At 39.2% G+C, this 26,044-nt stretch overlaps 1 protein-coding gene across 1 annotated transcript in view; it reads right to left on the reverse strand.

The window, feature by feature from the left end:
• The window catches only part of EGF (epidermal growth factor), a 57,791-nt gene that overhangs the window by 27,430 nt on the left and 4,317 nt on the right, over positions 1–26,044 (reverse strand). Inside the window, 11 exon segments of the mRNA XM_036381966.1 lie at positions 888–1,036; positions 2,919–3,055; positions 4,007–4,132; positions 5,274–5,396; positions 7,618–7,740; positions 8,751–8,876; positions 12,861–13,063; positions 14,624–14,854; positions 15,842–16,023; positions 16,959–17,158; positions 20,600–20,731. Of these exon segments, the coding sequence (XP_036237859.1) occupies positions 888–1,036; positions 2,919–3,055; positions 4,007–4,132; positions 5,274–5,396; positions 7,618–7,740; positions 8,751–8,876; positions 12,861–13,063; positions 14,624–14,854; positions 15,842–16,023; positions 16,959–17,158; positions 20,600–20,731 (1,732 nt within the window).

The raw sequence follows: 26,044 nt of genomic DNA on the forward strand, positions 1-26,044 counted from the left end.
AAGTTCCAGGTTCAAATTCTCATATTCTCCCTGAATATGTTCTGTCTTGTGGAGAGAAGCACCATAATCTCCCATTCCACAAGAAACACTGGCATATTTCTACAGCAGCTCAATCATATGACAATATTGTTCCTAAAAGCGAGGAAGTGGACTAGCAGAATATTTAAAATGGAGAATGAGGGTGGTCTAAACACTCAAAATTACTTTTTATTGACTAACGAATTATGGATCATGTTGAAAGCTCATGACCACTCTTCAAGGCGTCTTCATTATCTGTTGTGATTTGAAACTGCCTTTTCATCAAAAGTCATTTTTGTTTCCCTCTGCATATAAGGTTAGGTATCAGCTGAAAGGTGGGCACATTGTCTGGCAGCAGTCATTCCTCTTTTATCAGAGATAATTGACAAAGACTCTCCAATAACATGATTCTAGCTGCCAACAATGCTGACTTCTGCCCAAGATGTACTGAATACCATAATAATCTTTTTTATCTTTTATTCTTTTTCATAATATGTATGTATATACAAAGATACACCTATACACACCCACTCACATGCAGATTATGTAAGTAAAGAACAGTGTAAGGAAACATATTCACGTGCACATATGTATGCATGCAGTGCATGCTTTAGATTCCTTGCAACTGAGTCCAAATCCTTGCTTCTTGGAAAGACAAAGATAAAAACACAATACAGACTGCAAGGGAACTTCCAGCATTTTAGTTTTACAGAACCTTCCAACTGTATATACTTGGGACTAAAACTACCCAATCAGAATGGGAAGCACTACTGAACTAGAGGGATATCTCAGCTATTTCTGCATCACCAATCATTTATTCCAAATATTTAATGGCATGCTTCAGCATAAATGCCCTGTGTAGCATGTACCCTCTGTCTGTCCAGTACAATTTACGGTTAATCCAGTCCACAGCAAGGCCTTCAGGTGTATCCATAGCTCCATGAATAACCTTTTCACGATCTGAGCCATCCAGATTAGCTCGTTCTATCCATTTCAAGGCAGTGTGGGCAAAGTAAATCTGTGAATAAATAAGAGACAAGGTGTCATTAGTTCTCATCTCACTTTCTACTCTACCTCCTCTGTCTAGTAACTCCATTTCTAAAACACCTTTTTCGTCTGGAAAATTCCCTAAACTGCTTATTCACAAAAGGCTGCACAGGTAACCTGTGATCCCTGATCAAATAAAAAGACACTTATCCTTCAACCAGGATGACTTCTGCAGGCAGATTGTGCTTAGCTGTAAATCCTGGTTGCCCTATATACAGCCCTCTGAATATCCTGCAGTTTTGTTTCAGCCAGCAGCTACTTCACATGAAGCACAGCTGAGGAAGCCAAAGTAGGAACAGGCAGAAAGAAGCATGTTGTCATTTCACTGGCTGCTCATGTTGAAAAGTGACAAGTGTGGAGAAGATAGCAGCACCCTATGTATATCAAGGAGCTGGGAAGGGGAAAAGGAGGTATAAAATTTACTTGTATTTTTTTCCACTTTTCTATCCTGCAGCTATCTTAATTTTTTGCTAGGTGTCTATTCTGTAAGGTTCCAACATTTCCAGAAGAGGTTTCTTAGTTTGAGGTCAAAAGTAAAGTTCTTTGCTGGTAGGGAAACCAGGTTTGCATTTTCCAAGGATGTGTAAATTTTATCTTGTATCCAAATACCAGAGGAGGCAAACATTGCATGGCACAACCATATCAAAAGTAGTGCTGAGGCTTTCTTTGGAAATGGTAACAGCAAAACAAATAACTTTGCTTTGATGCTGGCCATGAGGTCAAACAAAACAAGAGGGAGCCTCTAGCCTTAGCCCAGCTAATTCAACACCCTGGGAGCACAAAGCGGTGCTGCCTTGCCCCTCAGCTGACACAACCAGGCTCCTGCAGCCTGGCTGGCCCCTGCATGTCCCCCCACCTCTGTTCTGCCACCCAGCACCACAGGAGGGGATCCCTGGTGCACACCAGAGTCCCTGGCACAGCTGATCCACACTTGGCACAGCACAGGGCAACTGCTGCCTCTCCAGAAGGGCCCTATTTTGGGAGTAAGTGGAGATGTTCCAGGAGTGCCTGAAGTGCTCCTCCTGTAAATGCAGATCTGGTAACATTCACATTTGTTTAGCTGTGTCCATCTGGGCCTTGAGGTGCTTCCAACAACTTAACTGAGCTACTCATCAGCTTTCACTGTACCATCCAGTATTTCTTTGCAACGCTTTTACAGTAGAAATAAGGCTCTCCATGGGAAAATATAACTGTCTGCCACAGAAGATTTAGCAAAGCACAGCTGAACTCCTATTCTTCCCAACTCTGCAGGCAAGGAGTAGGGCATTAGGATGTAGCCACAGAAAAATAGGTCTTTATAGAGAGAAGATTCCTCTTTCCAACAGCACTGTCTAGTATGTGAGGAGTGCATTTTGGAAGAGCAATAGACTCTGTGAGCATTCAGTAGTTTTGCTCAATAATATCAGGACATGGGAAATAATTCTTATTAAGATTACTCCAACACTTACTAGGGATCATACAGATTTAGCTGGATAGAATAAAAGATACTTTTGCTTGTACCACTACACAGTGAAGAAACTCGGCAATATATTTCCAGAAAACAGCACTGCAGTCTTAATGGAGAAAACTCACACAAAAGTTCTTTAAAACTGAAATCATGCCTGAAGTGAATTTAGACATCGAAATTCTCTGCAAAGTATCATCTTCAATGTACAAAAAGGAAATAAAAAAAGGATGAAACTCTTCAACTAATGTTTGGGACCCTGTACCAGTTGTGCTCCTGACAGGCAACAGAACAAGGAGCAGCATAATGCGTAATCCAGATCACTGACAGAGGAAAGGTTAAGGCACATGAAAGCTCAATCCTTTTGTCCTTGCAACACTCCAGAATCCTCTCATTTTTAATGCCTTACCTTATTTTCCACCGGGTCAGAGTCCAGTGCTAAGACTACTCCCATCTGCCAGTCAAGTAAACTTGTGTAATCTGTTCCATCAAAACTGATCTGGCGGATATCTTGGCCATTTGCAAATAACAAAAATGGCTTAGGACCTGCCAATTAAAATTTGCCAGTGTGTTAATTGCACTAAGTTCAAAGTGATCTCTAACTTGCATTACTACCTAAGTAGTGTTGCAAGTAAGTAACAGTAAAAGACAAAATGGGGAACAGAAGCAAAAAGAAATTACAGCAATTTTCCTACACTCCACTTGCCTAAGAAATAAAAGAGAAATGTGAATATAAGTTTACAGCATCAGTCTCAACATTTCTGACTGAAGGAGTCACTAGTCCTGCTGCATTTCACACTGAGTGCCTTAGCCTCGAGGCAATCATCTCTCTACATTTCACAGTATCATCATAAATGCCAGAATAACTTGAATTTGCATATGGAGAAGTCTTTTGTAGTAAAAGCAAGAAAGATACCATTCTCAAAAACAAAAACAAAACATACAAATCAAAAGCTTTCTTTTCCTAGTCTCTTTTGCAATTGCTTATACCTTGCTGATCACCAGAGTCTGCCCTTTTAGAAAGGGCAGAAGGGTCTGGAATCCAAAAGTGCACATCAAACACTCAGCTTCCTGGGGCCAGAGGGGGAGAAATATCCTTATCTGGAAAGTCCTTTGCAGACTATTCCCTATCCTATTCACAAAGTAGAGAGACTTCAGCCCCAGGTCTGTAACACTGGGCAGGAACTATGCCCATATTTATGTGAAGGCACAAACCCATGTACTGCAGGACAGGCCTCCACAGTATGGGAGCCCAGAGTGAAATGGTGAAGATGGATCACAGATTGAACTTTCTGTGAAGGAGACAGAACCATGTACTGGTGCTTGTTCTGGTTTATTTCCAAAATAGTTTGTCTTTCCTAACAACTAATACTTCCCAAATTTCACAAAATAACCTAAAAACAGTGCAAAAAAGGGATCCCAGTTGATCCACCCTAAAGAACTCAAAAAGGATTTACTTTTATTGGCAGAAATATGCAGGCATACCAAGACACCCACCTATAGCAGTGCAGTGCTTTCTGTCTTGCTGAAGCTTATATCCCGGAAAACAAGCACACTCCCAGGAGGATGGGCTTAAGGAAGAGCATATCTGACTGCAGCCACCATTATCTGGAGATGTACAACCTTAAACAGAGCATTTGTAAAATTTTACTGTGCCGTTCTAAAAGAAAAATAAAATACAACAAAATCAGAGGTATAAGAGAATGGTTCACTCTGCTCAGGATTTCTACAGTGCAAATCATCTCAGTGACTGGTAGATTTACCAAAAGGCCTCCTGCTGAAAGCAGAAGACTAGAGAAGTGAAAACAAATTAGTAGCAACTTGTTCCAGAGTTTTGCTGAAAACTCAGAACACAGGATGTTGTGTTGTAACACAAAGTGGGAGGGTAGGATATGTAAAGAGAGAGGGAAACTCTTCTCCCATGCAAATCTCATCCCATCTACAAAAAAGTAATAAATTTTGTCGGACTTTGCACTTTATTCATAGAAACAGCAAATTAATGCAATTGTCTCCCCAGAAGTTAATTAGGCTAGGATGACAAATTGATACTTTCTAAGAAAACAAACCAAGATTTCATATAAAAAGAAACCATTCTTTTGTTATTTTTTTCTGTTATACTGTCAATACCTACATAAGCTAGCAAAACAGAAATAATGACTGAATCTATGTATAAAGTACAGTCCACGATATGAAAGGGATTAAAAGGGAAAGAGGATTTTTCACAGCATAAGGCTGTCAGTAATGGAGCTATCTTGACCCCTAAGACTGAAAAGATGCAGTTGAGAAGTTACAGTCCCTTGAATTTGGAAAATTGCTGAAGTGGGGAATGACGGATTGAGTGTAGCAGCTTCAAGTATTCTGACTGCACAAACTCCATTTGTGGCTAAGTTGGAGTGACTCTGAACATGGGGTGCATGACATCAATAAAATTATCACCCGAGCCTTAATGTTGTATGTATATGTCCTCTCAAGTATAAATTTTAGATGTCTCCCACAGCAAAAATCTGAGACATGCCTTGATCTGTGCTGACAACAAAAGAACTTGGCCAGCAAATATTGGATGTTGCTGCTACTAAAAATCTATTAAAAAATGAAGATGAATGCTGCTCATGTCAGCACTCAAATCACCTTACATTCTATTATCTTGTACAATCATTTAGAGCTGTTCAAAATGAGTGTAAAACGCCTTCATTCAATTCTGGCTCTTGGTGCCAAGAATAAACAGAGCCTGGCAGTGACTTCAGCTAAGAAAAATGTTCCTTACCTGTGCATGTTTTGCCATCCACTTTGAGCACAGATCCTTCTGGGCAATAGCAAACAGGGCCTTTAGATGTCTGAAGGCAGCCGTGACTACATCCAGTGTCATTAGTTGTACAGGTAATAAGCTCTACAGTAATTTAAGGGGAAAAAAAAATCCTAAATGATGATAAAAATTTTTACTAAGCCCCCAGTAAGAGATTTCAACACCTTCTTGAATAGCAAAAGAAGAAGAAGAAGAAGAAAAAGTAGGGAAATTAAATATATAAATAAATATAATTGTGATGTTTAGAGTACAACACTTCTGCAATCTTTCTGTGGTTTGTTATGCTGTGTTTCTGTTTTGCTTTTCCAAATTTTTTCCACATGTCCTCCTAATTACAGTCCAGGAGAAAGCCAAAATTGCTGAGTCCTGAAGCCATTGTACTTATCAGGCTTTAATTTTTCCAAAATACTCTGAGATCTGTTAGCAAAATAGAAGTTCATTTTGAAAAATCTCTTTCTTGTACTTCATCAAAAATAGATCAGGTTCTAAAAACTACAAAGAATCTATACTGAAAGAATAAGTATAAAAGACCAAGAGAATGAAGAAGAACTAATTTCCTACTAATCCAAGTATAAAAGAGCTAAGATCAATCAAAACAGGAGATGAACCTTCCAGAAACAAAACTATGTTCCTTAGTGTCAATTTTAGAAGTCATAAGGGCAAAATCACCTGAGGGCTTGGCAAGAGCTTTCCTTTACTTGCTATTAGAAATATTGCAGTGCCAACGTTTTTTTTTTTTAGTCTTTCTTTAATGCAATTTCACAAGATGTGCTCCTTCCACCTTCTGCACTGCAGTACTCCATCTCTTTGTCCCAAGTCTAGTGCCATATGACTGGAACCGATGCAAGATTTCCACAGCTGCTTCTATGAATCAGCAGCACACTCTGGCCTAAATGGTGCATAGCTCCTGCAAATATTGCTTCTGCAGGAGAACTGCATTCTGGATTGGAGTGTGCCAGCTACTTCAGCACAGAGAATAGGGTCCAGAAAATTCCTTCTGACCAGAGCTTCTGGCTTTAGATGAAGAGCTTCATAAAGGACTTGGAGGACAAAGCATCAAAATCTCTGGCCAGCACTTGGGCTTCTCATGTTGTGTGTGTCTCTCTCCCAGACTGCACAGTTGGTGAACATCTGCCTTGTGCTGCAGGTCACATTGTCCATCCTGCGTCCCTAGCCTGTGCTAGAAAAACTTTGTTTTCGATCTCATTTGAGCCACCCAAAATGCAGGCATACAGTTCAAGCTGGTCATCCAAAGCAGGATTGAGTTTCACAGCGTCTCAATGTTGTTTTGGATGCAAAATGATATCCCATCTCCCAGTAACCTCTGGCTGCAGCCCTCCCATAGTTCTTCTGCTGCAGTTGGCTGCCCTCTGCAGCTGTCACACACACCCTGGACCCCCACATTGGGTCACTGAATCTTGTTCCTGACTCCCTCTTAATAAAGAGGAAGAAGTGGCTCTTACAGAATCACAGAATATCCTGAGCTGGAAGGGATCCATGGAGATCATCGAGTCCAACTCCTGGCCCTGCCCAGAGCTCTTGGAGTCTAAAATAGACTGACTGCTAGACTCTGTTAGATTCTGTGGCTATATTTACTCTCCAGTAGTGATATTTAATATACCCTAGATCCTTATCCTGCCACGATCCACACAGAACTCATTGGTGTGCACTGGCACTCCTGCTTAGGCCTCATACCAATGTTTTATTTCAAATAAACAAAGTAGAGGGACCTTTTTCTATGCATAAGCTTCACTTCAAAAGTGACTGACAATATTCCAAGACCTCAAAACTTGGAAGCTTTTCACATTTTATGCTCTAGACTTACTTCAGAAAGGCTTAATTCATTTGTAGGCTGAGCATACACATTTAATTCCACTAATGTCATACATATTAGCAATGCTGTCAGCTCTGATCTGAAAATAAAATACATGATGCTGCGAGCTGCTCTTTCAGACTGGGCAAATCCTTAGAGAGTGGGCCAAATTCAGAGACGACATTTAAAAATACATAACTGCTGATCCACCTGGAATGTGTCACTGGGCCTAATCTGAGAAGAGGTCTCTCTGGAGACATGACTTGTTTCTTTTTTCCTCCTCTGAAGAAGTGCACACAGTTTCTCACGTGTAACTTCTGCTTCCTTGAACACGACACCTGAAATCAGTTTGCTCACTTTAAGCCGATCCTGCTTACATAACATGGGATTGGAAGCAGCAATGCAATACACAAAACTTTCAGCAGTTCCAGTGTGAAATGAGGACTCTCTCCAACAGGATACTCCAAGTGTTTGTGTATTACAGCTCCTTACCATGGCATGTTTTCCTGTCAGGCAGCAGAACAAAGCCTCTCGGGCAGGTGCAGTAATAGGAGCCAGGGATGTTCACACAGCCTAAAGTGCAGCCGTGATTCCAGAAGCCACATTCATTAATGTCTGCAAAAAAAAAAAAAAAAAAAGATAATTTGTTGTGTCAGAAAAACCTCATCAGCCAATTTTAGGAAATAGATTAATGAAACAAAGTAATAGTCTGAAAAAGTACATCCCTTTTTTTTCATTCGTTTCACAAAAATGTGTTTCTTCTAATGAACCATAAGAAAACAAGTTTGCAGACCTCGTTCAAATCAGTGTTAAAAACCTTCTAGCAAAATATACTCGTGCTCTGTGTGTCCAGCATAGGTGCCTAGAGGACTACCAAAAGATGCCTTTTCATACAGATTCCAGTGCCATTTAAATCCTGTGCACATCCAAAACATGTACATTAGACACAGTCTTAAAGCAAAACCTCTTTTTAAAAATTTGGGATCAACATTACCTAAGTAAAAGCCTCAAAACAGAAGTGTATTAAAAGCTGAAATTCAGAAATCAAACCTGAGAATTTCCTGAGAACTGGAAGGCTGATGCTCAAGCAAGTTTGTAAATCCTGTAAGCTAGGAATTCTGATGCCATTATGTCTTATAAAATCTAGTCATGTAGTGAAAGAGATGCTTTAAAAAGCATTTTGTTATGTATTATTAATAGAAATTTAAAATTTATAATAAAACAATCCAGATAATATTTAGAAGCATGTTAAGTATTTCTGTCTTTTTTGAAATTATACCTCAGACAGACTTCTTGTTGCTGGATTATTCCATGTTTCACCTTTGGTGGTACATCCAGTTTCATACTTCTTTTAAAATTAAATTAGCACACATCAGCATTTCTACTTGTCTGAAGCTCCTTTACCTACTCAGGCTAAGACCAAAGTTTCTCACAAGAATAGCATCTGTGACTCTTTCATAGGTCTTGTTTTAAACTATTTCAGACTTGGAAGGACACAAAACTGAAATGTCACACTGAAATTTTTAAAAGCTCATAGTAATTTTTCAAACTCAAGATACTAAGTAAAAGAATAGAAGAATTTTTTTATGTAATAGAATAAAGTGGATGAGAAATTCATGTATTACCTTCACAAAACTGTTTATTTCGACTTAAAATAAAGCCACTCGAACATTTACACCGATGAGTCCTTAAGTCTGGCCTGCAGATTCTTCTTCTGCACTTTTCTCTGTTCCAATCACAGATTCCTTTTTCTGAAAGAACAATTACAGGGTAAGTAGACTGGAGTTCTTATCATATTAACCCTCCAGTAGAAAGATGATAGGAGATGTATTTTCTTGTCAACATCTGCTTGCTCAACCAAGCTGAGGAACTTCTTAGTAATGCAAAATAACTTCATTTTTTTCCATTGGTAAAATCAGGTAAAAAACAGTCACTGTAAAAAAGAAAGTACTTGGAGCACTAGAAGTAGGTGTGTCCAAATGATCATTTTGAGCTCTATGTCAGCACAAGCAGATTTAGAGAGAACATGAACTAAGGGATGGTTTGGTTTGGGTCCATACCTAGAGTGACTATGAAAGGGAAAATTCAAGTTTCCTATACCCCCAGTCCTGCAAGTATTATATATTACTTTGTAAAACACTCAGAAATAAGAACAACAGAGAGGGAGCACACATGCAAAAAGGAGAGAAAAGAGAGATTTTTAAGACACAGCATACAAAGACTGTTGTTGTTATTGTTGTTATTGGAGTATCATTACCACATTACTACTCATATTATTTAACAAAAAAGATAATGGGAGATTTTAATGACCATGTGTTTCATTTGGGCAAAAGGTCCATTTGGCCCATTTCAGAGAATCTTTGTATTAGTGTGGCTCTATGAGAAATACAAGAATTATAAATGTTGAGTTCAAATTTCAGACTCAGAACCTTTCTTCAAAGGAAGAAGATATGCAGCACTCATTATTTTATTTTTGTCTCCAAAATGGTAATTTTTGTTTGAACTGATGCTGCTGAATGTGGGTGTGCAGCCACACAAAATGCTGTCTTTGCCCTGGGCTGTGTGAGTAAGACGTCACGGGCTCATACAGGCAAAGAAATGAGTATGTGACCAACTTTCTTCTGCTGCTTCCCATTCACAATCTAAACTCCAAAAGATGGAAAACTGCATAATATTTAAGCTCCAAGTTTATTCTTCTGCCAGCCACAACAGAGAAAACATTGGCCCCTTGGTGGAAAGACAGATCACGTCTATAAAATAATACATAATTTCCCAGACAGCTTGGCTACAGGCACAGACACCTTGCACATATTTGGTTAACTGGTTAAGTCTTCTCTAGCAAAGGTCATACCATTAAATTCAAAATTATGAATGGATGACTAGGTAGATATTATCTATGTTATTTAGCATGTTATCTTTCAAGAGGCTAGAATTTTGTGTGTTTTAGGTGAGCCTCTTGTTTTGTAGAATTAATTTTAAATTGGACACAGTCTTTTTCTACTGCAACTGAATTGGGAACATAAAGTAATAGAGAGTCTAATCTTCAAATAAAGAACTCATTAGAAAAAACAAAAGTGTAAGTGCATGCAACCACAAAGAAACAGAATCCATAAACAAGACCACGTTCAAGGCTGCATCATATGCTTATCATTGTTTCTGATTTTTCTCCCCATGGTTGTACCATTATTGATCTAAGTGGTCTAAAAAGACCTAAGACACCTTGGAGTTACATAATAAATAATAGAAGCTATAGTTTTGCCATTTGGACAATCTCTGGAAGATAATAATTCTTAACTAATATTAGAACTCTATGTAGCCATAACGATACAGAAAAACCCAATCACATTTCAAAGCTTAAAGAGAATGGGGACTAAATTATGAATCACAAAGTCTATAATGTAATATTTTCTGGAAGAACAGCATTACAAACCACTCTTACTAACTTATTTGTGTTTTGCAGGGTTTTTTCCCCTCCCATCACCTGTCTTACATGGAAATACATATACTCAGATATTAACCTGATGCCTGTATTTTCTGTATTTCTGTAACGAAATACAACACAATTTCTCAAAAAAAAATTACAAGAGTACTGAATATCATTAATCTGTTAGGAAAGATATATTTTATGAGCCATTATTAAAAGTGACACACCAAAGTTGTTCTGTGGGCTTACAGCAAACCCGCAGATGAATTAATGCTCTTCCCTCTACTAATTGGCCCTGACCAATCCCAGGAAGTCATTTGAAAGAGAAAGGGAAGAGGGAACCTGAGGAATTTAAGTAGCAAAGTAAATAATTCAAATGACAGTAAAAAAATCAAATCATATCAGTTGCACACTTCTCCTAAGTTCCCTTTTCATCTGAAGGAACTCACTAGTTATCTGCTTTAAAGAAGGCTTGATAATTCACAGCTGACACTACATTGCGATGTACATTTTCTTAGCTTGTACAGAGCATCCAATTAGTCTAGGTATGCTTTTATCTCCAGGTTTCTCTGTTGTAAGATCAGCTATAAATCTCATTTGAACTCCAGGCTCATTAGTCCTCCTTTCATCCCTGTTCTTGCATTGGATAAGCCAAGCAATGCACATACAAAGTCCAAAAGGTTCATCTGGATTCAGCTTCTTAGGCTTCTTTCTTTCTACTCCACCACTTCCCAGACATTTTACAAGAAGTTATTTGGAATTTTTTTTAAAAAGCCTACTGCTGACAACACTTCCTATAGTATAAAAATTTACGAAACATGCTGGAAATTTACATCCATTTGAAAACATTGGTAGGTCATATATTAATAAAACCAGAGAAAGCCCTTTTCCATGGAAAGAGAAATGCCAGAAAGCGGAATGCTCTGGTGGAAGAAGTGGAGTAAATCTGAGAGAAGAATAAAGGCTAAGTGCCCACAGTCACTGAAATTAAGGTGCACATTCTTGCCCTAGTTCCTCTATGCGAGAGCACCAAATGTGTCAGTAGGAAAAAGTGCTTCCATTTGCCAGAACAACCATTTTCCCCAAAGTAAGGACAGATCAAGTATTGTCTCTGAATAGACACTCCCTGTGCTTACAAGGGTAAGCTTGATTTCCAGGAGCACTATCTTCTGCATCTCAACACGTCTTGGCACGGCAAACAAAGCAAGTGAGGGGGAAAGTGCCTTTGAAGGTTTTGATTTTCCCACTCAGACCAGTCTTCAGAAGGCACAGACTGCATGGTACAGCTGTTGGCTGGCGTGAAGAAAGACAAAGCCTATTTTATAGTAGCTATTTAGGAATAGTTCAAAGATACATTTACAGTTTGATTTTCGTTCATATGAACTAAAACAAACACTATATTCTCCCCATGTTTTTTATACCTCTCTGAATCCATGACTGTCTTCCCTTGGGAGCTGTGCAACCATTGCTTGACACGCAAATGCCTCCACACTCTTTGCTTCATTACTCTTACCCAAGCAAAACTGGTGACAAAAGCTATTTCCACTAAAGCAAGAATGCTCTGCTCCCCAGAGACTAGGGGACATGACATTATTTCCCTGGACATCCCCCACTTCCTACTGCCTCAGCAGGAATCCCCAAGGAAGGTGAACTATTGATAGCCAATTACCTTCATTTTTGGATTCACAGTGAAAGGCAGCGAGATGACCAACTCACACTGTGGGCTGCAGTCAGTATCACTTAAAGAGGCAGGAGTCTCTTATCCTATAGTTGTTATGGCAGCTTCAAGACTGTCTAAGATCTGCTGAATTTTAATTGAATCATTTCACTGTGATGAGTGAGCAAAGCTGAGACATCCATTTGTAGAACATAGTGTGTGCTTAAAATCCTTCGCTGCCATAATAGTCAAAGTTGTTTAGATGTGCTTTAGACTAAAACTTCCAGAATGAAGCAGACATTTGGTGAGGATAATGTAGACAGAGGGTTAAAAATCTGTATGCTTTGTGCATTTAGCAGGAAAGCATAAAAATGTCTTTGTGTAAAGAAAGGCAAGAGAATGAGAAAGTCACATTTATCTGCATGTGTGTATACATGAATGAAACAAGCAGTTCATGCTTGGCATGCTTCTACCCTGATACTCAGCTGGAGCTGCACACACCAAGTGGAACTGTGGACCACTGAAGTGGAAAAAAAAAACCTTTTTCCTTCATTTCACTGAGGCCTGGAATTTTGCCAAAGACAGTTCTTACTGCAGAGAATCAGAATGTATGACATTATTATTCTCACGCATAGCAGCATTACATTTACTTACCCAAATCCTGAGAAGCAATCCTTGCACCTGGCTGCTTAAATGGATGTACTATTTTTATCTCCACTGGTGGGAAAAATGATGGTTTCAGGCTAATTGTGACTACAACATTTCCAGTATATTTGTTGGCTCTCCATATCATGCCAGACTTCAAGTCTGAGTAGTACAGGTGCTCAGCAAAGAGAGACATACCAAGCAATTGATGTCTACAAGAGAAGAGAGCAAAGTGGCACATTACATGATTCCTATATATTTACTCAGTCAAACATTTCCTGAGTGCCTAGTTCAGTCAGGTTCACTGAAAATTACCTTTTTTTAAATATTATATATGTATACACACACTGTAGTATCTTCTATATATGAGAATCAGAGAATCAGAAGAGGTGCAGAGACATTCCCAAAATAATTCAGCACTCATAATCCTGCTAATTTGCAAGAAATAGACACAAAATGGATAACCTGCATTTCTCACAGGTTTAATGATCTATTGGTCGGGACTGACTTAAATGGGAGAGAAATTCTAGGTGTGACCCTGCTTCTGGTGAATCCAGCAACCAAAATGGAAACTTGGTCTGTTCAAGGATGTAGGTCAGATAAGTTCCACTGTTTCCCAATATCCAGTGCCTGCTCTGACAATTCTGTCTGAGGATATCAGGGTGGAGATGGAGTGGTAGAAGTAAGGCACTCCTAAAACCCATCTTCTGCTGCTTCCCATATCTCAGGAATGTAGTTTCCATTCTCTGATCAGTTGTAGCAGCTAGCAGAAATCACAAAAGGGCCAAGTTTTAAATAAGAGAGAAATCAGAAAAACACTGGAAAAGGTATTTTTGTCTTCTGCTTTCCAGGAAAACATATTCCAGGTGGAAAAGAGAATCCAGATCCAGAATCCAGATCATCCAGGCTAAATTAATACTCCAGTGAACAACAACCAACACAAGGGAGAAAGGGGAAAAAAGTAAGGAAAAATCCAAACTGACTGCTGGCATTGCTGGGAGAAGCCAGCTTTGTGTTCATCACATGAAAATGATGGACCACATATTTAAACAAGCAGACCAGCAAAACTGACTTTTTCTCTACTGTCGGAACTCCCTTTTACACACATGGAGACCCAAGCATACTGAAAGACTCTGTGGTGACAGCCTTTTCCTGATCCCCTCACTGACCCCGTGGCCACCACTGGCACCTGAACCCCTGCACAGCATGAAGACCAGAAGGACATGGGTCTGAGAGCCCCCTCACTGCGCTCAGCACTGGCACTGGGGCAGGACAATTCTCTTGCACAGCACAGTTTTCACCACATCTGCTGATGCTTCTGGAGAGCCTGAGCACAGGGCCAAGCCTCCCCAGGCAGCAGCAAAGGAGGACAACAGGCTTAGATGAGGATGGAATTCAGTCTCCTGAGCACAGCTCAGACACCTGAGATCACCCACTGTGACCTTGGATAAATCATTTAATCTCTCCTTTCAGCTCCTCTCTCTGCAGAAAAAGGCCACTAATAAATACTCAGAGAGGATTTCTAAGGATTAATTAGTTATCATTTGCTGAAAGCTTGGAAGATGGAGAGTGCTGAGTGGCAATTATTATCCTTATAACAGCGACATTTTTCCATTTTCCTATCATTAATGTTACATTTGCAGTCACAGGCCGTTTGCATTACACTTTATACTCCTCATGTTGTGAACTGACCCAATAAAAGGGAGGATGAGGAAGCTTAATTGCATCCCTGAAATAAATGTTTTATTTCTGACAAGCTGAGGAAAACTCACCGGACAGAATTTCTGAGGAAACGAACAGCTCCACCTTCATAGTCACATGATCCAATTTGGGAAATCTCTTTTCCGTGGTCATGTTGGATCCAGTAGAGCCTTGTGTCAACCAAATCTAGTGAGATGGCCTTTATTTTTTCTGTAGTTTTCAAAATATTTATCATATCACTTCCACTGAGGGACGCTCGGTGTATGCTGGAAACTGTACCATCTGAAGACAAGAATAACAGCCTGCAGGCAAGAGAGGCATGTTCAAAAAACAAAACAAAACAAAACACCCCACAACAAACAAACCCTACATTTTCAAAATAAATCACATCACAGCTACACACTCTTTATTAAATTATTTACTTACTCCCATATACAGAGTTTCTCAGTGTGGTACTAGAGCTACGAGTACTGCTGGAGGTACTAGAAACTAGTATTACTAGAGGTAGTAGCAATTTCCCTCAAGTAGGTCAAGCAGGAATCAGCCCAGCTTAACCACAAGGCACTATTGTCTGTCTCTCTACTTTGTTCAGACATGCAGTCAATTTCCAGTCAAGGAAACTGGAATTACTTCTCAAATCTATAGGGTGCTCCTGCAAATTTGAGGAAAGGCAGGTCTGATGTCCAGGCCCTAAATCCCACAGAGATGGCAAGATTCCAAAGAGTATTAGCAATGCTACTATCATCAGAAAATTGGTTTATGTACAAGCAGCAGCAGTGGACTCAGAACCAATATTTGGAGATGCTAATAAAAAAGGGAAACAGCAGCAAACTGTCAGTTTTGACTTTTTTTTTTTTTTTCAGAAAATATATCAATTTTTGTTCTAAGTGTGCTGGGTCTGGAGCACAAGTGACTCTCAGCATTTGCAGGCATCATTCCCTTTGCTTCTCCAATACTGCTTTCCTACCCAGAAACTTTGCTGAAAGAGGGTAGATTGAGATTGGATATTAGGAAGAAATTCTTTACTGTGAGGGTGGTGAGGCACAGGAATAGGTTGCCCAGAGAAGTTGTAGATGCCCCCCACCCCTGGATCTGTTCAAGGCAGGTCAGATGGGACTTTGTGCGACCTGGTCTAGTAGAAGGTGTCCCTGTCCCTGCTGATTGGGTTGGAACTAGATGACCTTTAATGCCTCTTCTAACCCATTTCTATGATTCCATGAAACCACAATCGTAGTACTTTGCATATTTGGAGTCCATTTCAATGAAATTACTGACGCCTTTAAAATTACCTTTGCTCAGCATCAATGGTAATCCTTGTGGGACGACCAACAGCTCTCAGAAGAACTCGGCGTTTCTTCCCATTCATGTCGGTTGCTTCTATGGTTCCTTTTTGTCTGTTGGCCCAGAGAATGTCTTGATTTATCCAGTCAATAGCAAATCCTGAAATGCCTTTGTCTATGTAACACAGTCTCTGTAAACAAGAAAAAATGAGTTGACAAGAGGAATCCTAATGACTACTCTAAACTTGGCTTTTGTTACAGGGAATAGAAGACCCAGCTGAAACTTTCCCATTCATTCCTTTGCCTGCTTCATTTTCTTTCAGACCTGTAGCTATTTCTCTTTCTTTTTCTTTCATGACTTTCATTTAATCTTTGTGCTTACACGTACCCCCTCTGAACTGAGTGGCTCCCTGCAAAAGGAGAAACTGTTCTGCACAGGAAATTATCTGGATTAATATTTAGCTACAACTTTTCGATTTGGCACACTATGAAGCATCCAGGCCTGTACTGTTACAGATGGAAGTTTCCTAACACAGTGCTGCTGGACCTAGATGCCTTAAAATCAGTGAAAATGTATAAGTGAAAACTCCACAGAGGTAAATGATACTGGCAATCTCTCTCAAACAAAAGAAAACTCTCACAGCAATGAAGTTCAGCCTGTCTGCCCTTCCTAATCAGCCAGACGCAATGAACTACACTGTTTTTTTCTGAACGAAGAATAAAGTGCTAACAGCATTTATGCAACCATAGAAACCAATAAAAGGTTTGAGAAAAAATGAGTAGGAATTCAAGCACATTCTTCTCATAGCATTTGTGTCAGCTTGTGTTACAATAATCTTGAAGACAACGTTGTAATGCCAGAGAATAATCTATAACTGATAGAAGCATTAAAGTCTACAAAGCCTTAATTTGTTTGAATTCCCTCTCCTGCATTCACCTGATCCTGTATGTACTGAATGTGAATGCCAGTAAAACAGCCTGGGCTCAGGGTCAGAACCATTACATGAACAAAAGCAAAGTGCTAAGTGATGAACAGTAAAGGCAGAACTGTACCCAAGGAGCAGGGGGTTTCCACAGAGGGGTTTACACATTAACTGTGAGAATTCCAAAGAACTGATTACTTTACCTCTCGTTTTGTGCCATTTAGATTAATTCTTTGAAGTAGTCGCCTTTCAGAGTCTACCCAATACACTTTCTCTTCTATATAATGAAAATCCATAAGTGTTGATGGACCAGTATCAGAAACCAATCTTTCATGATTTGTCCCTTCAGTGTCAATTCTAAAGATGGCATTTCCATGGCTAAAAAGCAGGAATGGTGCTGGGTCTGGTGTGGAGAAAACAAAATGAGACCAATTAATTGATAATCATTGTAATTTTGCTGCATTAAATTCTCATCAGTTGCATACTAGTCAAAGAGAAAGTTCAAGATTTAGAAGTCTCATTTCTTAATAGCAACTTTCTAGGTGTATCACAGAAAACCAGTTATATATAAATGGAATGGTCCTTTCACATTTGATGCTGAAAATTATGGCAAAAATCTGAGTTAGGAAACTGAAATGACAGTGGTTGTTACCACATATCCCAAACCACTACAGCCCAGTCAGAGGTCAGAACAACTGCTGCATGCTTGCCAACTGAGGTTGAAAGAAGTTTGCCATGGATGTGTCTCCAAGCTGAAGATGACTTCAAATTATTGTGCTATAGCAAGAATTTATCACAGAGAGGTAGCCTGGAACCTTCCTTTAACTATCAAAAAAGGGAAATTGAAGATCCCAAGACAGGAAAAATGAAGATACCGGAGACTGAGGAGGGTTCTTGTGCTGTAGAAGGCTGAAGGAAAACAAAAGACCTGTACTTAAAACTCTGACAGCTCAAAAGCAACAACTTCTTCCAGACAAAATCTCTATTTGTAACGGGCAAAGGGTAAGAATATAACAGTAACTTTACATAAAATATGTTAAAATGAAAGGTGCTCCTATTGTGCCCCATACTCCAGAAAACTAATTAAGGCTGAAAGTGATGAGCAGCTAGGATGATCCCAGTTTAAGGTTGCCTTGATGCAACCTTAAAACAAGGTATGGAAGTACAACTAGTATGGCAAAATAATTTGGGTTGATCCAGTTTTATTAAGTCCTCTTTGTTATTTTTAGTGTGTCACTGTAGAGTACAATTAAGATTGTACAAGGAACCTTGACTACAATTAGGAACCCTATTGTTCAAGGAACCCTAACTACCTTTCCAAACCACAAGGGTTTTCATTTAGGCTGTCTGTCAAGTGCATATAGGAAAGCAGTTCTTCTGTAACCAACATAATTTAACTTTCATTTTGAAAATAAACATGGGTATGTTGTTTGCTTTTTGGTTTGTTTATATATAATAACTTATTTGTGGGCATCGAGTCTATTCTTTAATTTAATTTTAAACTAAAAAAACCGTACAGAACATAAATCCCACAGTGTTAGTAAGGTTGGAATTTTAGAACATGGTTGCCTGAAACAACAGATCCTGGCATACAAGTGATCCTCAAACCAACTGACTTTGAAATGTAATTTTTTATATAGATCCAACAGGATGACAGCTTTCAAGCCTGTGTAATCAATTGCTGAATTATTCTACAATGAAGAAGCAACTTTCCATTCATTGGGAATAGATGCCATCAAAGATGCACTACCACCAGTTTTCTTACACATATACCTTTGAAAATTAAACTGGTTTTATTGACAAGGTTCACTTCTTTTTTTAACTAAATATCTTTACTATAAGAATGAAAACCGAGACTTTAATCTCAACAAAAAGCTCTTCTACAAAATTGAGACAGATGCTTCACCTTCATAGTTGCAAGGTTAATTCTCCTTTCAAAGCAGAGGAATGAGTCAAATTTTGATTTCTCCAAGTGAAGAAAGTTCTGATGAGCACCCAAGATGTAATTTTGTCTTGTTCACATGGAAGATGGTCAGTACACTCTTTCTATGTTAGTAGAATATTTTGTATCTCAAATTTTAAAGCTATCACCTAATTATAACAGCTGCTTACAGGATTTTAATTACTCCCTTTTCCTGCTGCTACTTGAACTGCGCAACCCCATACAACAATGAACTTGCTTCATGTGAGTGCTAAATGAACATTGAAGAGCGGCCAGGCTGATTTATCTAAGGGATTTGACAGCTACTGCCTTCAGTCTTGCCAATTAGTTGACCAAGAAAACTTTGGTTTTCTCCTTTCCACTCTCTGAATTCCCTACCAGGTACCTGTGAATGAGGGCTCTAAATGGAACAAGAACTGAACAAAGCCAACTTTTGCTACAGAGGCACCAGTCAGATTTATAACTCAATTTTATCAGAGGTTTAATTACCAGGTAAACCATATCTGCACCAAAGATCTTCCTGCCTTTATAACATGAGGGTATTTCACCTCGTGTATCCCCCACAGAAGGGTTTATACCTGACTTAAGGGTTCCTTATCCATCACAGGAGCTCTATCTGTCACTTTCTGCAGTTACTATAAATGTTAGTAATAAAATGTTAAAAAGTTTAAGTATTCCAATATGAAGGAAAGATTATTCTTTGAAGGATACCTGTGAACAAATATCACTGGGAAACAACACGTTGGTTTTCACTTCAGTTCAGGAGTGGAGAGTTTGCAGAGGAACTATGGATGTTTAGGCAGGACCACAAAAAATCCAGTTTGGGTCTTTGTGAGTTACATGTTGCTGATAACTCTGATGATTCTAGGGCCTCTATTCTAAAATAATTGTGTTAATGACAGTTTGGGAGATCTACAGAATAATTTTGGTTATGTTCATGGTCCCAAAATCTACACACATAGGGACTCAAGTACAGCTCCCACTTCTTAGGTCAGAAACGTGCCTTGTCACATCCCATCTCTGCATTAGCAAGATAAATACTAGCCAAAAAATCCTAGCCAAAAAATAGAAAACTTGAGGTCCTGGATCAGAAGGGAGATATGGTGTATCCCAGGCAGGAACCAAAGCCAAGCATTCAGGAAGTCAAAGTGGAGAGGTAAGAGATGAACTTCAGAGCACTCCCACCTCAACCTCTAGATGCAATATAGGATTAAGCTAATCAATAAAATCCAACTCTTTTATTTTTTCCCTGGGTAGCATCAGTTGAGGACAAAATGAGGTTTAATCAAAGGCTGTAACTGCGAATATTTTACTCTTAGAAGAGCTAAAAACTTCTAAATTTAAATGCGTCTCCTGCATTTAAAAATCAATTTATACACTCATGTCAGAGGAAAGGAGAGAAATAACTCACAGTGGCACTTGTGTTTTAATGGATGAAAACCAATGGATGAAAGCAAAAATAAGGGCATCCTGCTTCTGATCTTACAGCACTGTCCCTAGAACCTAAACATACTGGGAACAAACCAAGGCCAGCAGACTGAAAGCAGCCAAGGTAGCAGAATCTTGTGCACTGCCATGTCTTCTTGGAAGTAAGGATGGGATAAGAGAGTTTACAGTTTTAAACTGGCAGAGAGGGCAAATAGGAAGTAATTTTTAAGTTTACTGGGTTTTTTTCATATGTTCATTCATCTTTCTACCACCATAGTTTACATTCTTCACCATCATTCTCCTGTGGCACCCATTTTTGGCCTTGCCTCTTACCCACATAGTAGCAGATTTTTTGTCAGCAAACCAGAGAACCCCAGTCACTGACCAGTGGGGACCAGCAGGCCTGGTTCACTTTGAAAAGGAATGCTAACTGAATCTCTAAAGCCCTTTTTCAGTCATCAGAAATGTCCTTACCATTCACATAGCAAGACTGCTTGTCAATATCCAAGGAGTAGCCAGGCAAACAGGAGCAGATGTACGACCCTGGAATATTGATACAGGTTTGGCCACAGGTTCCCAAACCACCTTCAAGGCACTCATCAATATCTGAAATAGGTATTTGAAAAAGATCAGGAAAATTCAGCTAGCAATAGCAGCAAATAACAAGGAGAATGAATACCTTTGACAAACTTATCTAATAATAAATTGTCACAAAATTTAATATCTCATCATTAAAAAATTAAATGAGGATGGCTATGTATTCCTTCATGCATTGGTTTCAGAGTTATGGGGGGTGGGGATAATTTGTCATTGTCACATTAACAGTGATTTTGCAGGGTGTTGGGTTTTTAGTTTGGGTTTTTTGATTGCCAAGGGAAATTACCCCTTTCCCTCATGTCTGGGCACTGGTCTCTAATTGCTCAAACACAGGGAACAGACTTGTCTTGATTTGTGTTATTATTTGCTATGCAAATGCAGCTTGCAGCTGCTTGCTTCTGTCTTTATCCCTTTTCCAACAGTAATAATTTTGCCAACAAATTAACAGATTTTGCAAAACAGCAAAGCAGAAAACAGATTGTCACAGCACCGAGGTCAACACTGAGCTCATTTTTGTTTGAGTCAAATCTCAAACAGACACACAAAGCACTAAAATTCCCACTGTATTCTGACAGAAACAAGCCCAAACCAAGGCACTGAGCAAATTAATTAGAAACTAGGCTTTTAACTGGTAAGTTAGGCTAGAAGGTTTAGGAATTGAAAGACATTTGAAGTATTTATGGTGTTTTGTCAGGGCTTGAGGAAGTGACTATTAATTAAGTCCCAAACAAAGGAATCTGCTTAAAAAAATAAGTCTACCACTGAGGACTGTAGTTTATACTAAGGGGGAAAGAAATTTGCAGTACCATGGATAATTGTCCCACAAAATTGAGATAAATTTTAGTTCCTGCTGAAAACAAAAACATCTGATATTAACTTCCCAAGGTACTTGACATCACACAGTACCATATGCTGGTATATTTCTTGTATATTTTCCTTCTTCAACTACTGTGTGATGGTTGCTCTAAGGAGTAGCTTTTTTCTTGCCCATGAGACTCAGCACATGCAGGAATGAAGGAATCAACACATTTTGTTTTAAAGAGATACATTTGAATAAGTCACTAAGGGATGTGGATTCACAACAAACTAGGTCTGTGTGTGTGTTATGTGAGAATTCCCTTAGTTTAAAGAACAACACCTTGACTACAAGGGACAGCAATTTAACCAACTCACTAAAGACTTTGAAAGAAACTTTCTCAGCAACTCAGGGAGACCTAAGCAAGCATGTGGTTCTGCAAACCAGTCTCCTTCACTGCTTTAAGAAACTATGCTTAGAAAGAAGAGTTCCAAGGGGTTTCAAAGTACCAAAGATGTTCAAAAAGAATGTCAATGCTTTTCAGCACCTAATGTGTCTGTACCAACTAGGGAAGGCTTCCATATTGTTTACAGAGTTTTCCCACAAGTTCATGCTCCAAATAGTAGCTGAAGTAACTTGACAATGTATGAAATGTATCAGAGCACATGCAATTGATTCTTGTTTGATTAGAAAGATAAAGCAGAAGCATTTTCAGCAATGTAATTCCATAAAGTACTCTAATTCCACCCCACAATTTTCTCCAAACAATCAGCTTTCAGGAGCATATTTTCCCACAAGTACTAGGATTGTACATTCCATTCTCCACAGCATTAAAAGAGAAACTCTTCCAAATCCCCTCTAGGAAGGTTTGATGGGCTTAGAAGTGTGTTAATGTGCTACAGACACCATGGGCTCCAGGTCACCTCTAAAACAAGATACTCCTGGCAAACACTGCCTGGATGCCACTGACACTAAAGGGCTCTTTGATGGCCCAAGGGGAAGGGCTGTGATGACCTCAGCTCCTTGTCCAGCTGCTGTCAGAGTTAGACATAAACACTGTTTGCCACTCCCTCCCTGATGCACTGGTTATTAAATCAAGTAATTGGCTGACTAAGCTGGACACTTGACCTGATCCAGCCACCAGCACCACAGCAGGTGTGAGAATGTGTTGATAATGTAGTTTAGGTCTGTCAATATACTTTTATGACAGTAATAGCTTGCTAAATGAGCCTGAAGTTATTTCTCTGTGGAAATCACAAGTATGGGTGAAAAACACAACTGTGTAGATACAGGATTACTAAAGAGAGAGGTTTTTTGACTAAGCAACGCAAAGCACTGATGAGCTATTATACAATCACAATAAAGAGCACATTAACTAAGAGTAAAAAAAATTAGGCCTGGCCTATAGATTGCATCTGAAAGACTGCTTTCTCTGAGAAGGATTTGTGTTCATACTGGACAGAAAGCTGACTTCTTAGCATGTTACTGGGCAAGAAAATTCAAATCACAACACAAATAAACACGGGAGAAATTAATGACTATGAGCACAACAAATGCTTTTCTATATGGCAATGGTCAGACTATATTGGCATGCTGTTTGTATTTCTCAGATAAAGGTTGTTAAAGGATCGTGAAAAATTAGAAAGTGTATACAACAAGGATAGAAAGCCTGATTTGAAGGTAAAGAAAAGTGCCTTTCTATGAGAAATTCAAGAGCTCAGAATGCTTAAATTATCAGAAAGAAGCTTGGAAGAAGGATTAAGCACCACAAATTAATACCTTCACAAAGAAAATGTAGTAGATTTTCTAAAAGACACTATAATCTTTTTCAGGAACAATTTAACAAGCAGTAATAGCTGAGAACTAAAGCCAGGGAATTCAAATTCAGATATTAAATTCACATTTTAACAGGAAGGGTGAATCACTAAGGGAACTAGTTACCAGGGAAATCCCTGAAGGCAGTGAATATTCAAAAGTCAAGGTCAGACTGGGAAGACATGCTTTTCCAAATACAGGTTACTGAGCAACAGACGAAGGTTAAAGGACAATGACCCTTTATTTCCAGGGGGGATTCTCCAGGTTTATATGAGTATACAAAACTGACTGTCCAAGAATGAGAACACTGGTTGGTCAGGCTGCAGGAATTTACACTCTTTTCTCAGTAAAAGGACTTTAAGAGAAGATTTCAGGGTTATCAGCCTGTCCATTTTCACCACCACCAAAATTCACGCAGTAAAAGCAAATCCCATACATACTGAATACTGAAAAGCAAGCCATGGCTCCAGCTGCAGACTGGCTCTCGAGGAAGGAGAGCTGCCCAATAACAGAGCAGGGGCCCAGGGGCAGGGGCAGCTCATCCACTGGACAGTGGCCTTCCAGTGGTGAGCAGGAAGAGCCAAGAGACACAGTGTTATTGTGAAACAGGCCACAACACTGTGAATGTCTGGCTTTTATGGCTTTAACAATGGAAGAGGATCCTATGCTTATCACCCTCTTTTCATCGTTTAAAGTACAAAAAAAAAAATCCAGGCATAAAACCCAAATCGAACCAACCAATCAAGCAATCAAACCACCAAGCCCAAAGTAAAATAAACCAAAAAAGGCTGGTTTTTAAGGTTTAGGAAAACTCAGTCAGAAAACCATCCATCAGGTGTAACTAGCAGTGCCTTCATCTGCACTCTTAGTGCCAAAGGAAAGCATGGATTTGCATCCTGTTGAAGCTGTTTTACGTGTCCTGGCAACCACATCCCCCAGTGGGAACTTTACCCTGTGAAAGAAATCGGCTTAGTGAACACAAAAGCTGTCTGCAGTGCCCTGACAGCCAGCCCTGAAAGGAAGAATGAGGTTCTGCTTAGTTCTCAAAGACTTCTTTATGCAAAAAATGCCTTAAGAATCAGCAAAAACGATGAATCATGTCATCACGATGTTGGCAGCTCTCAAAGACTTTGCATACAAATATACTACTTTATTGAGAGTCCTGAGAAAGGCTCTGCTTGCAGAAGGTTGAAGCATTAGTATGCCTGGCAAGGACACAGAGAAACCACAGTGAGCCAGAACTTGAATTTGATTATGGCCCCAAATTCATACATTATATACATAAAGTATACGTGCAGATGCATACACTCAAATAACCTCATGCAAATCTAGTTCCTGGTGAGTTGGACTCGTGATTAATTCAATCAGCTGCGTCCAACCACCACCATAATCTTTTCAACAAGGCTTAACATGAAATTTCATCTGGGTGACAAAGAAAGGAACCCATCATTTTTATCTATTGTGTTTAAAGCATCCAGCTCAAAGAACAGAAAACAGCTAGATATGGAAGAAGACACTCCAGCTATCAGCAGCTCAAAATGAAACAGATGATGCACAGTTCAGTATATTTTATCTCCAATTTTAAATGAGGCCTAAAATACAACCTGATCACTCACAAATTTTGAGAGAGTAGAGGTTGTGAAATGCTCATGTACGGTGGTTAGAAATACAACATGAACACATTGAGGGCATTACAACTCCTGGTGTCTTCCAGGCCAGAGATGATCATGTCACAGATATGACACCAAGTGAGAACATATGATTTATCAAGTATAAAATCAAATCAAATTTAGAATTTAAATACAATTTAGAAAAGAGTTGCAGACATCTTGTAGAGAAAGGACAAAAAGATCCCCAGGAACAACAGCAACTCTTTTTTTCCCCTTTCTGTACTCCAATCTCAAGTGTTTGCTCACTAGAATGGAAAAAAAATTCTACCCTTGAAATCAATTTTATGTGAAATAAAGTCTATGTGTAAATTAGTAGCTACAAAGCAGACCTCTACTTCCAGGATCATGCAACTTCCAACATATTATTGCTGGCTTGCCTTTCAAAGTTGGAGGCCATGAGGCATCATCAAATACTGTCCTCCAGCTCCCTTTACAATCAGATTTCAGATTAGGTACTAAAAAGTAGTCAGGGGTTTTTTTAGAACAGAATACAAAATTAGTAACTGCTATTTTACAATGAGTTTTTTAATATTATTTACTGGCTCAGGAGTCTGCCCCTTAGCCCTCTTTAGTATTGGGCATCATGTGAGGGGTGATGCCATTTCTGTCTTTTCTTGTAACATATTTGCCTCCTTCCTATTTTGATCCAAGTTTTCATAGCTGAGGATAGTATTTCTCCACATTCAGCTGCATCCAGCTGAATGTGAATCTTCTCATGAATTGGTCTGTGGTTCAGACCCATGTTCAAGAATTCCTGACTACTATTTGGTAAAAATATTTACAAGCTCCTTTTTCCACACCAGTATAATAAGAAGTAAGCTAGCTGGAAAACAGCTACTGAAAACAAGGAAAAAAATACAAATCCACTGCAGCTCTTCTGAAATACAGAGGAAAGTACAGGCATCTTATTAGGTTTATTCCTGTCATGACAGGGGTAGGGAGTGGTTGCCCATTTCATTGGCTCTTACTGCTCCTTATGAGATGCTTGCAAAGAAAGAAAGGAGAGTTTAAAAGGTTTTGGCATTTCATATTTCTCAGAAT

This window comes from Molothrus ater, chromosome 4 (genome assembly GCF_012460135.2).
Source record: "Molothrus ater isolate BHLD 08-10-18 breed brown headed cowbird chromosome 4, BPBGC_Mater_1.1, whole genome shotgun sequence".
NCBI classification, from domain to species: domain Eukaryota; kingdom Metazoa; phylum Chordata; class Aves; order Passeriformes; family Icteridae; genus Molothrus; species Molothrus ater.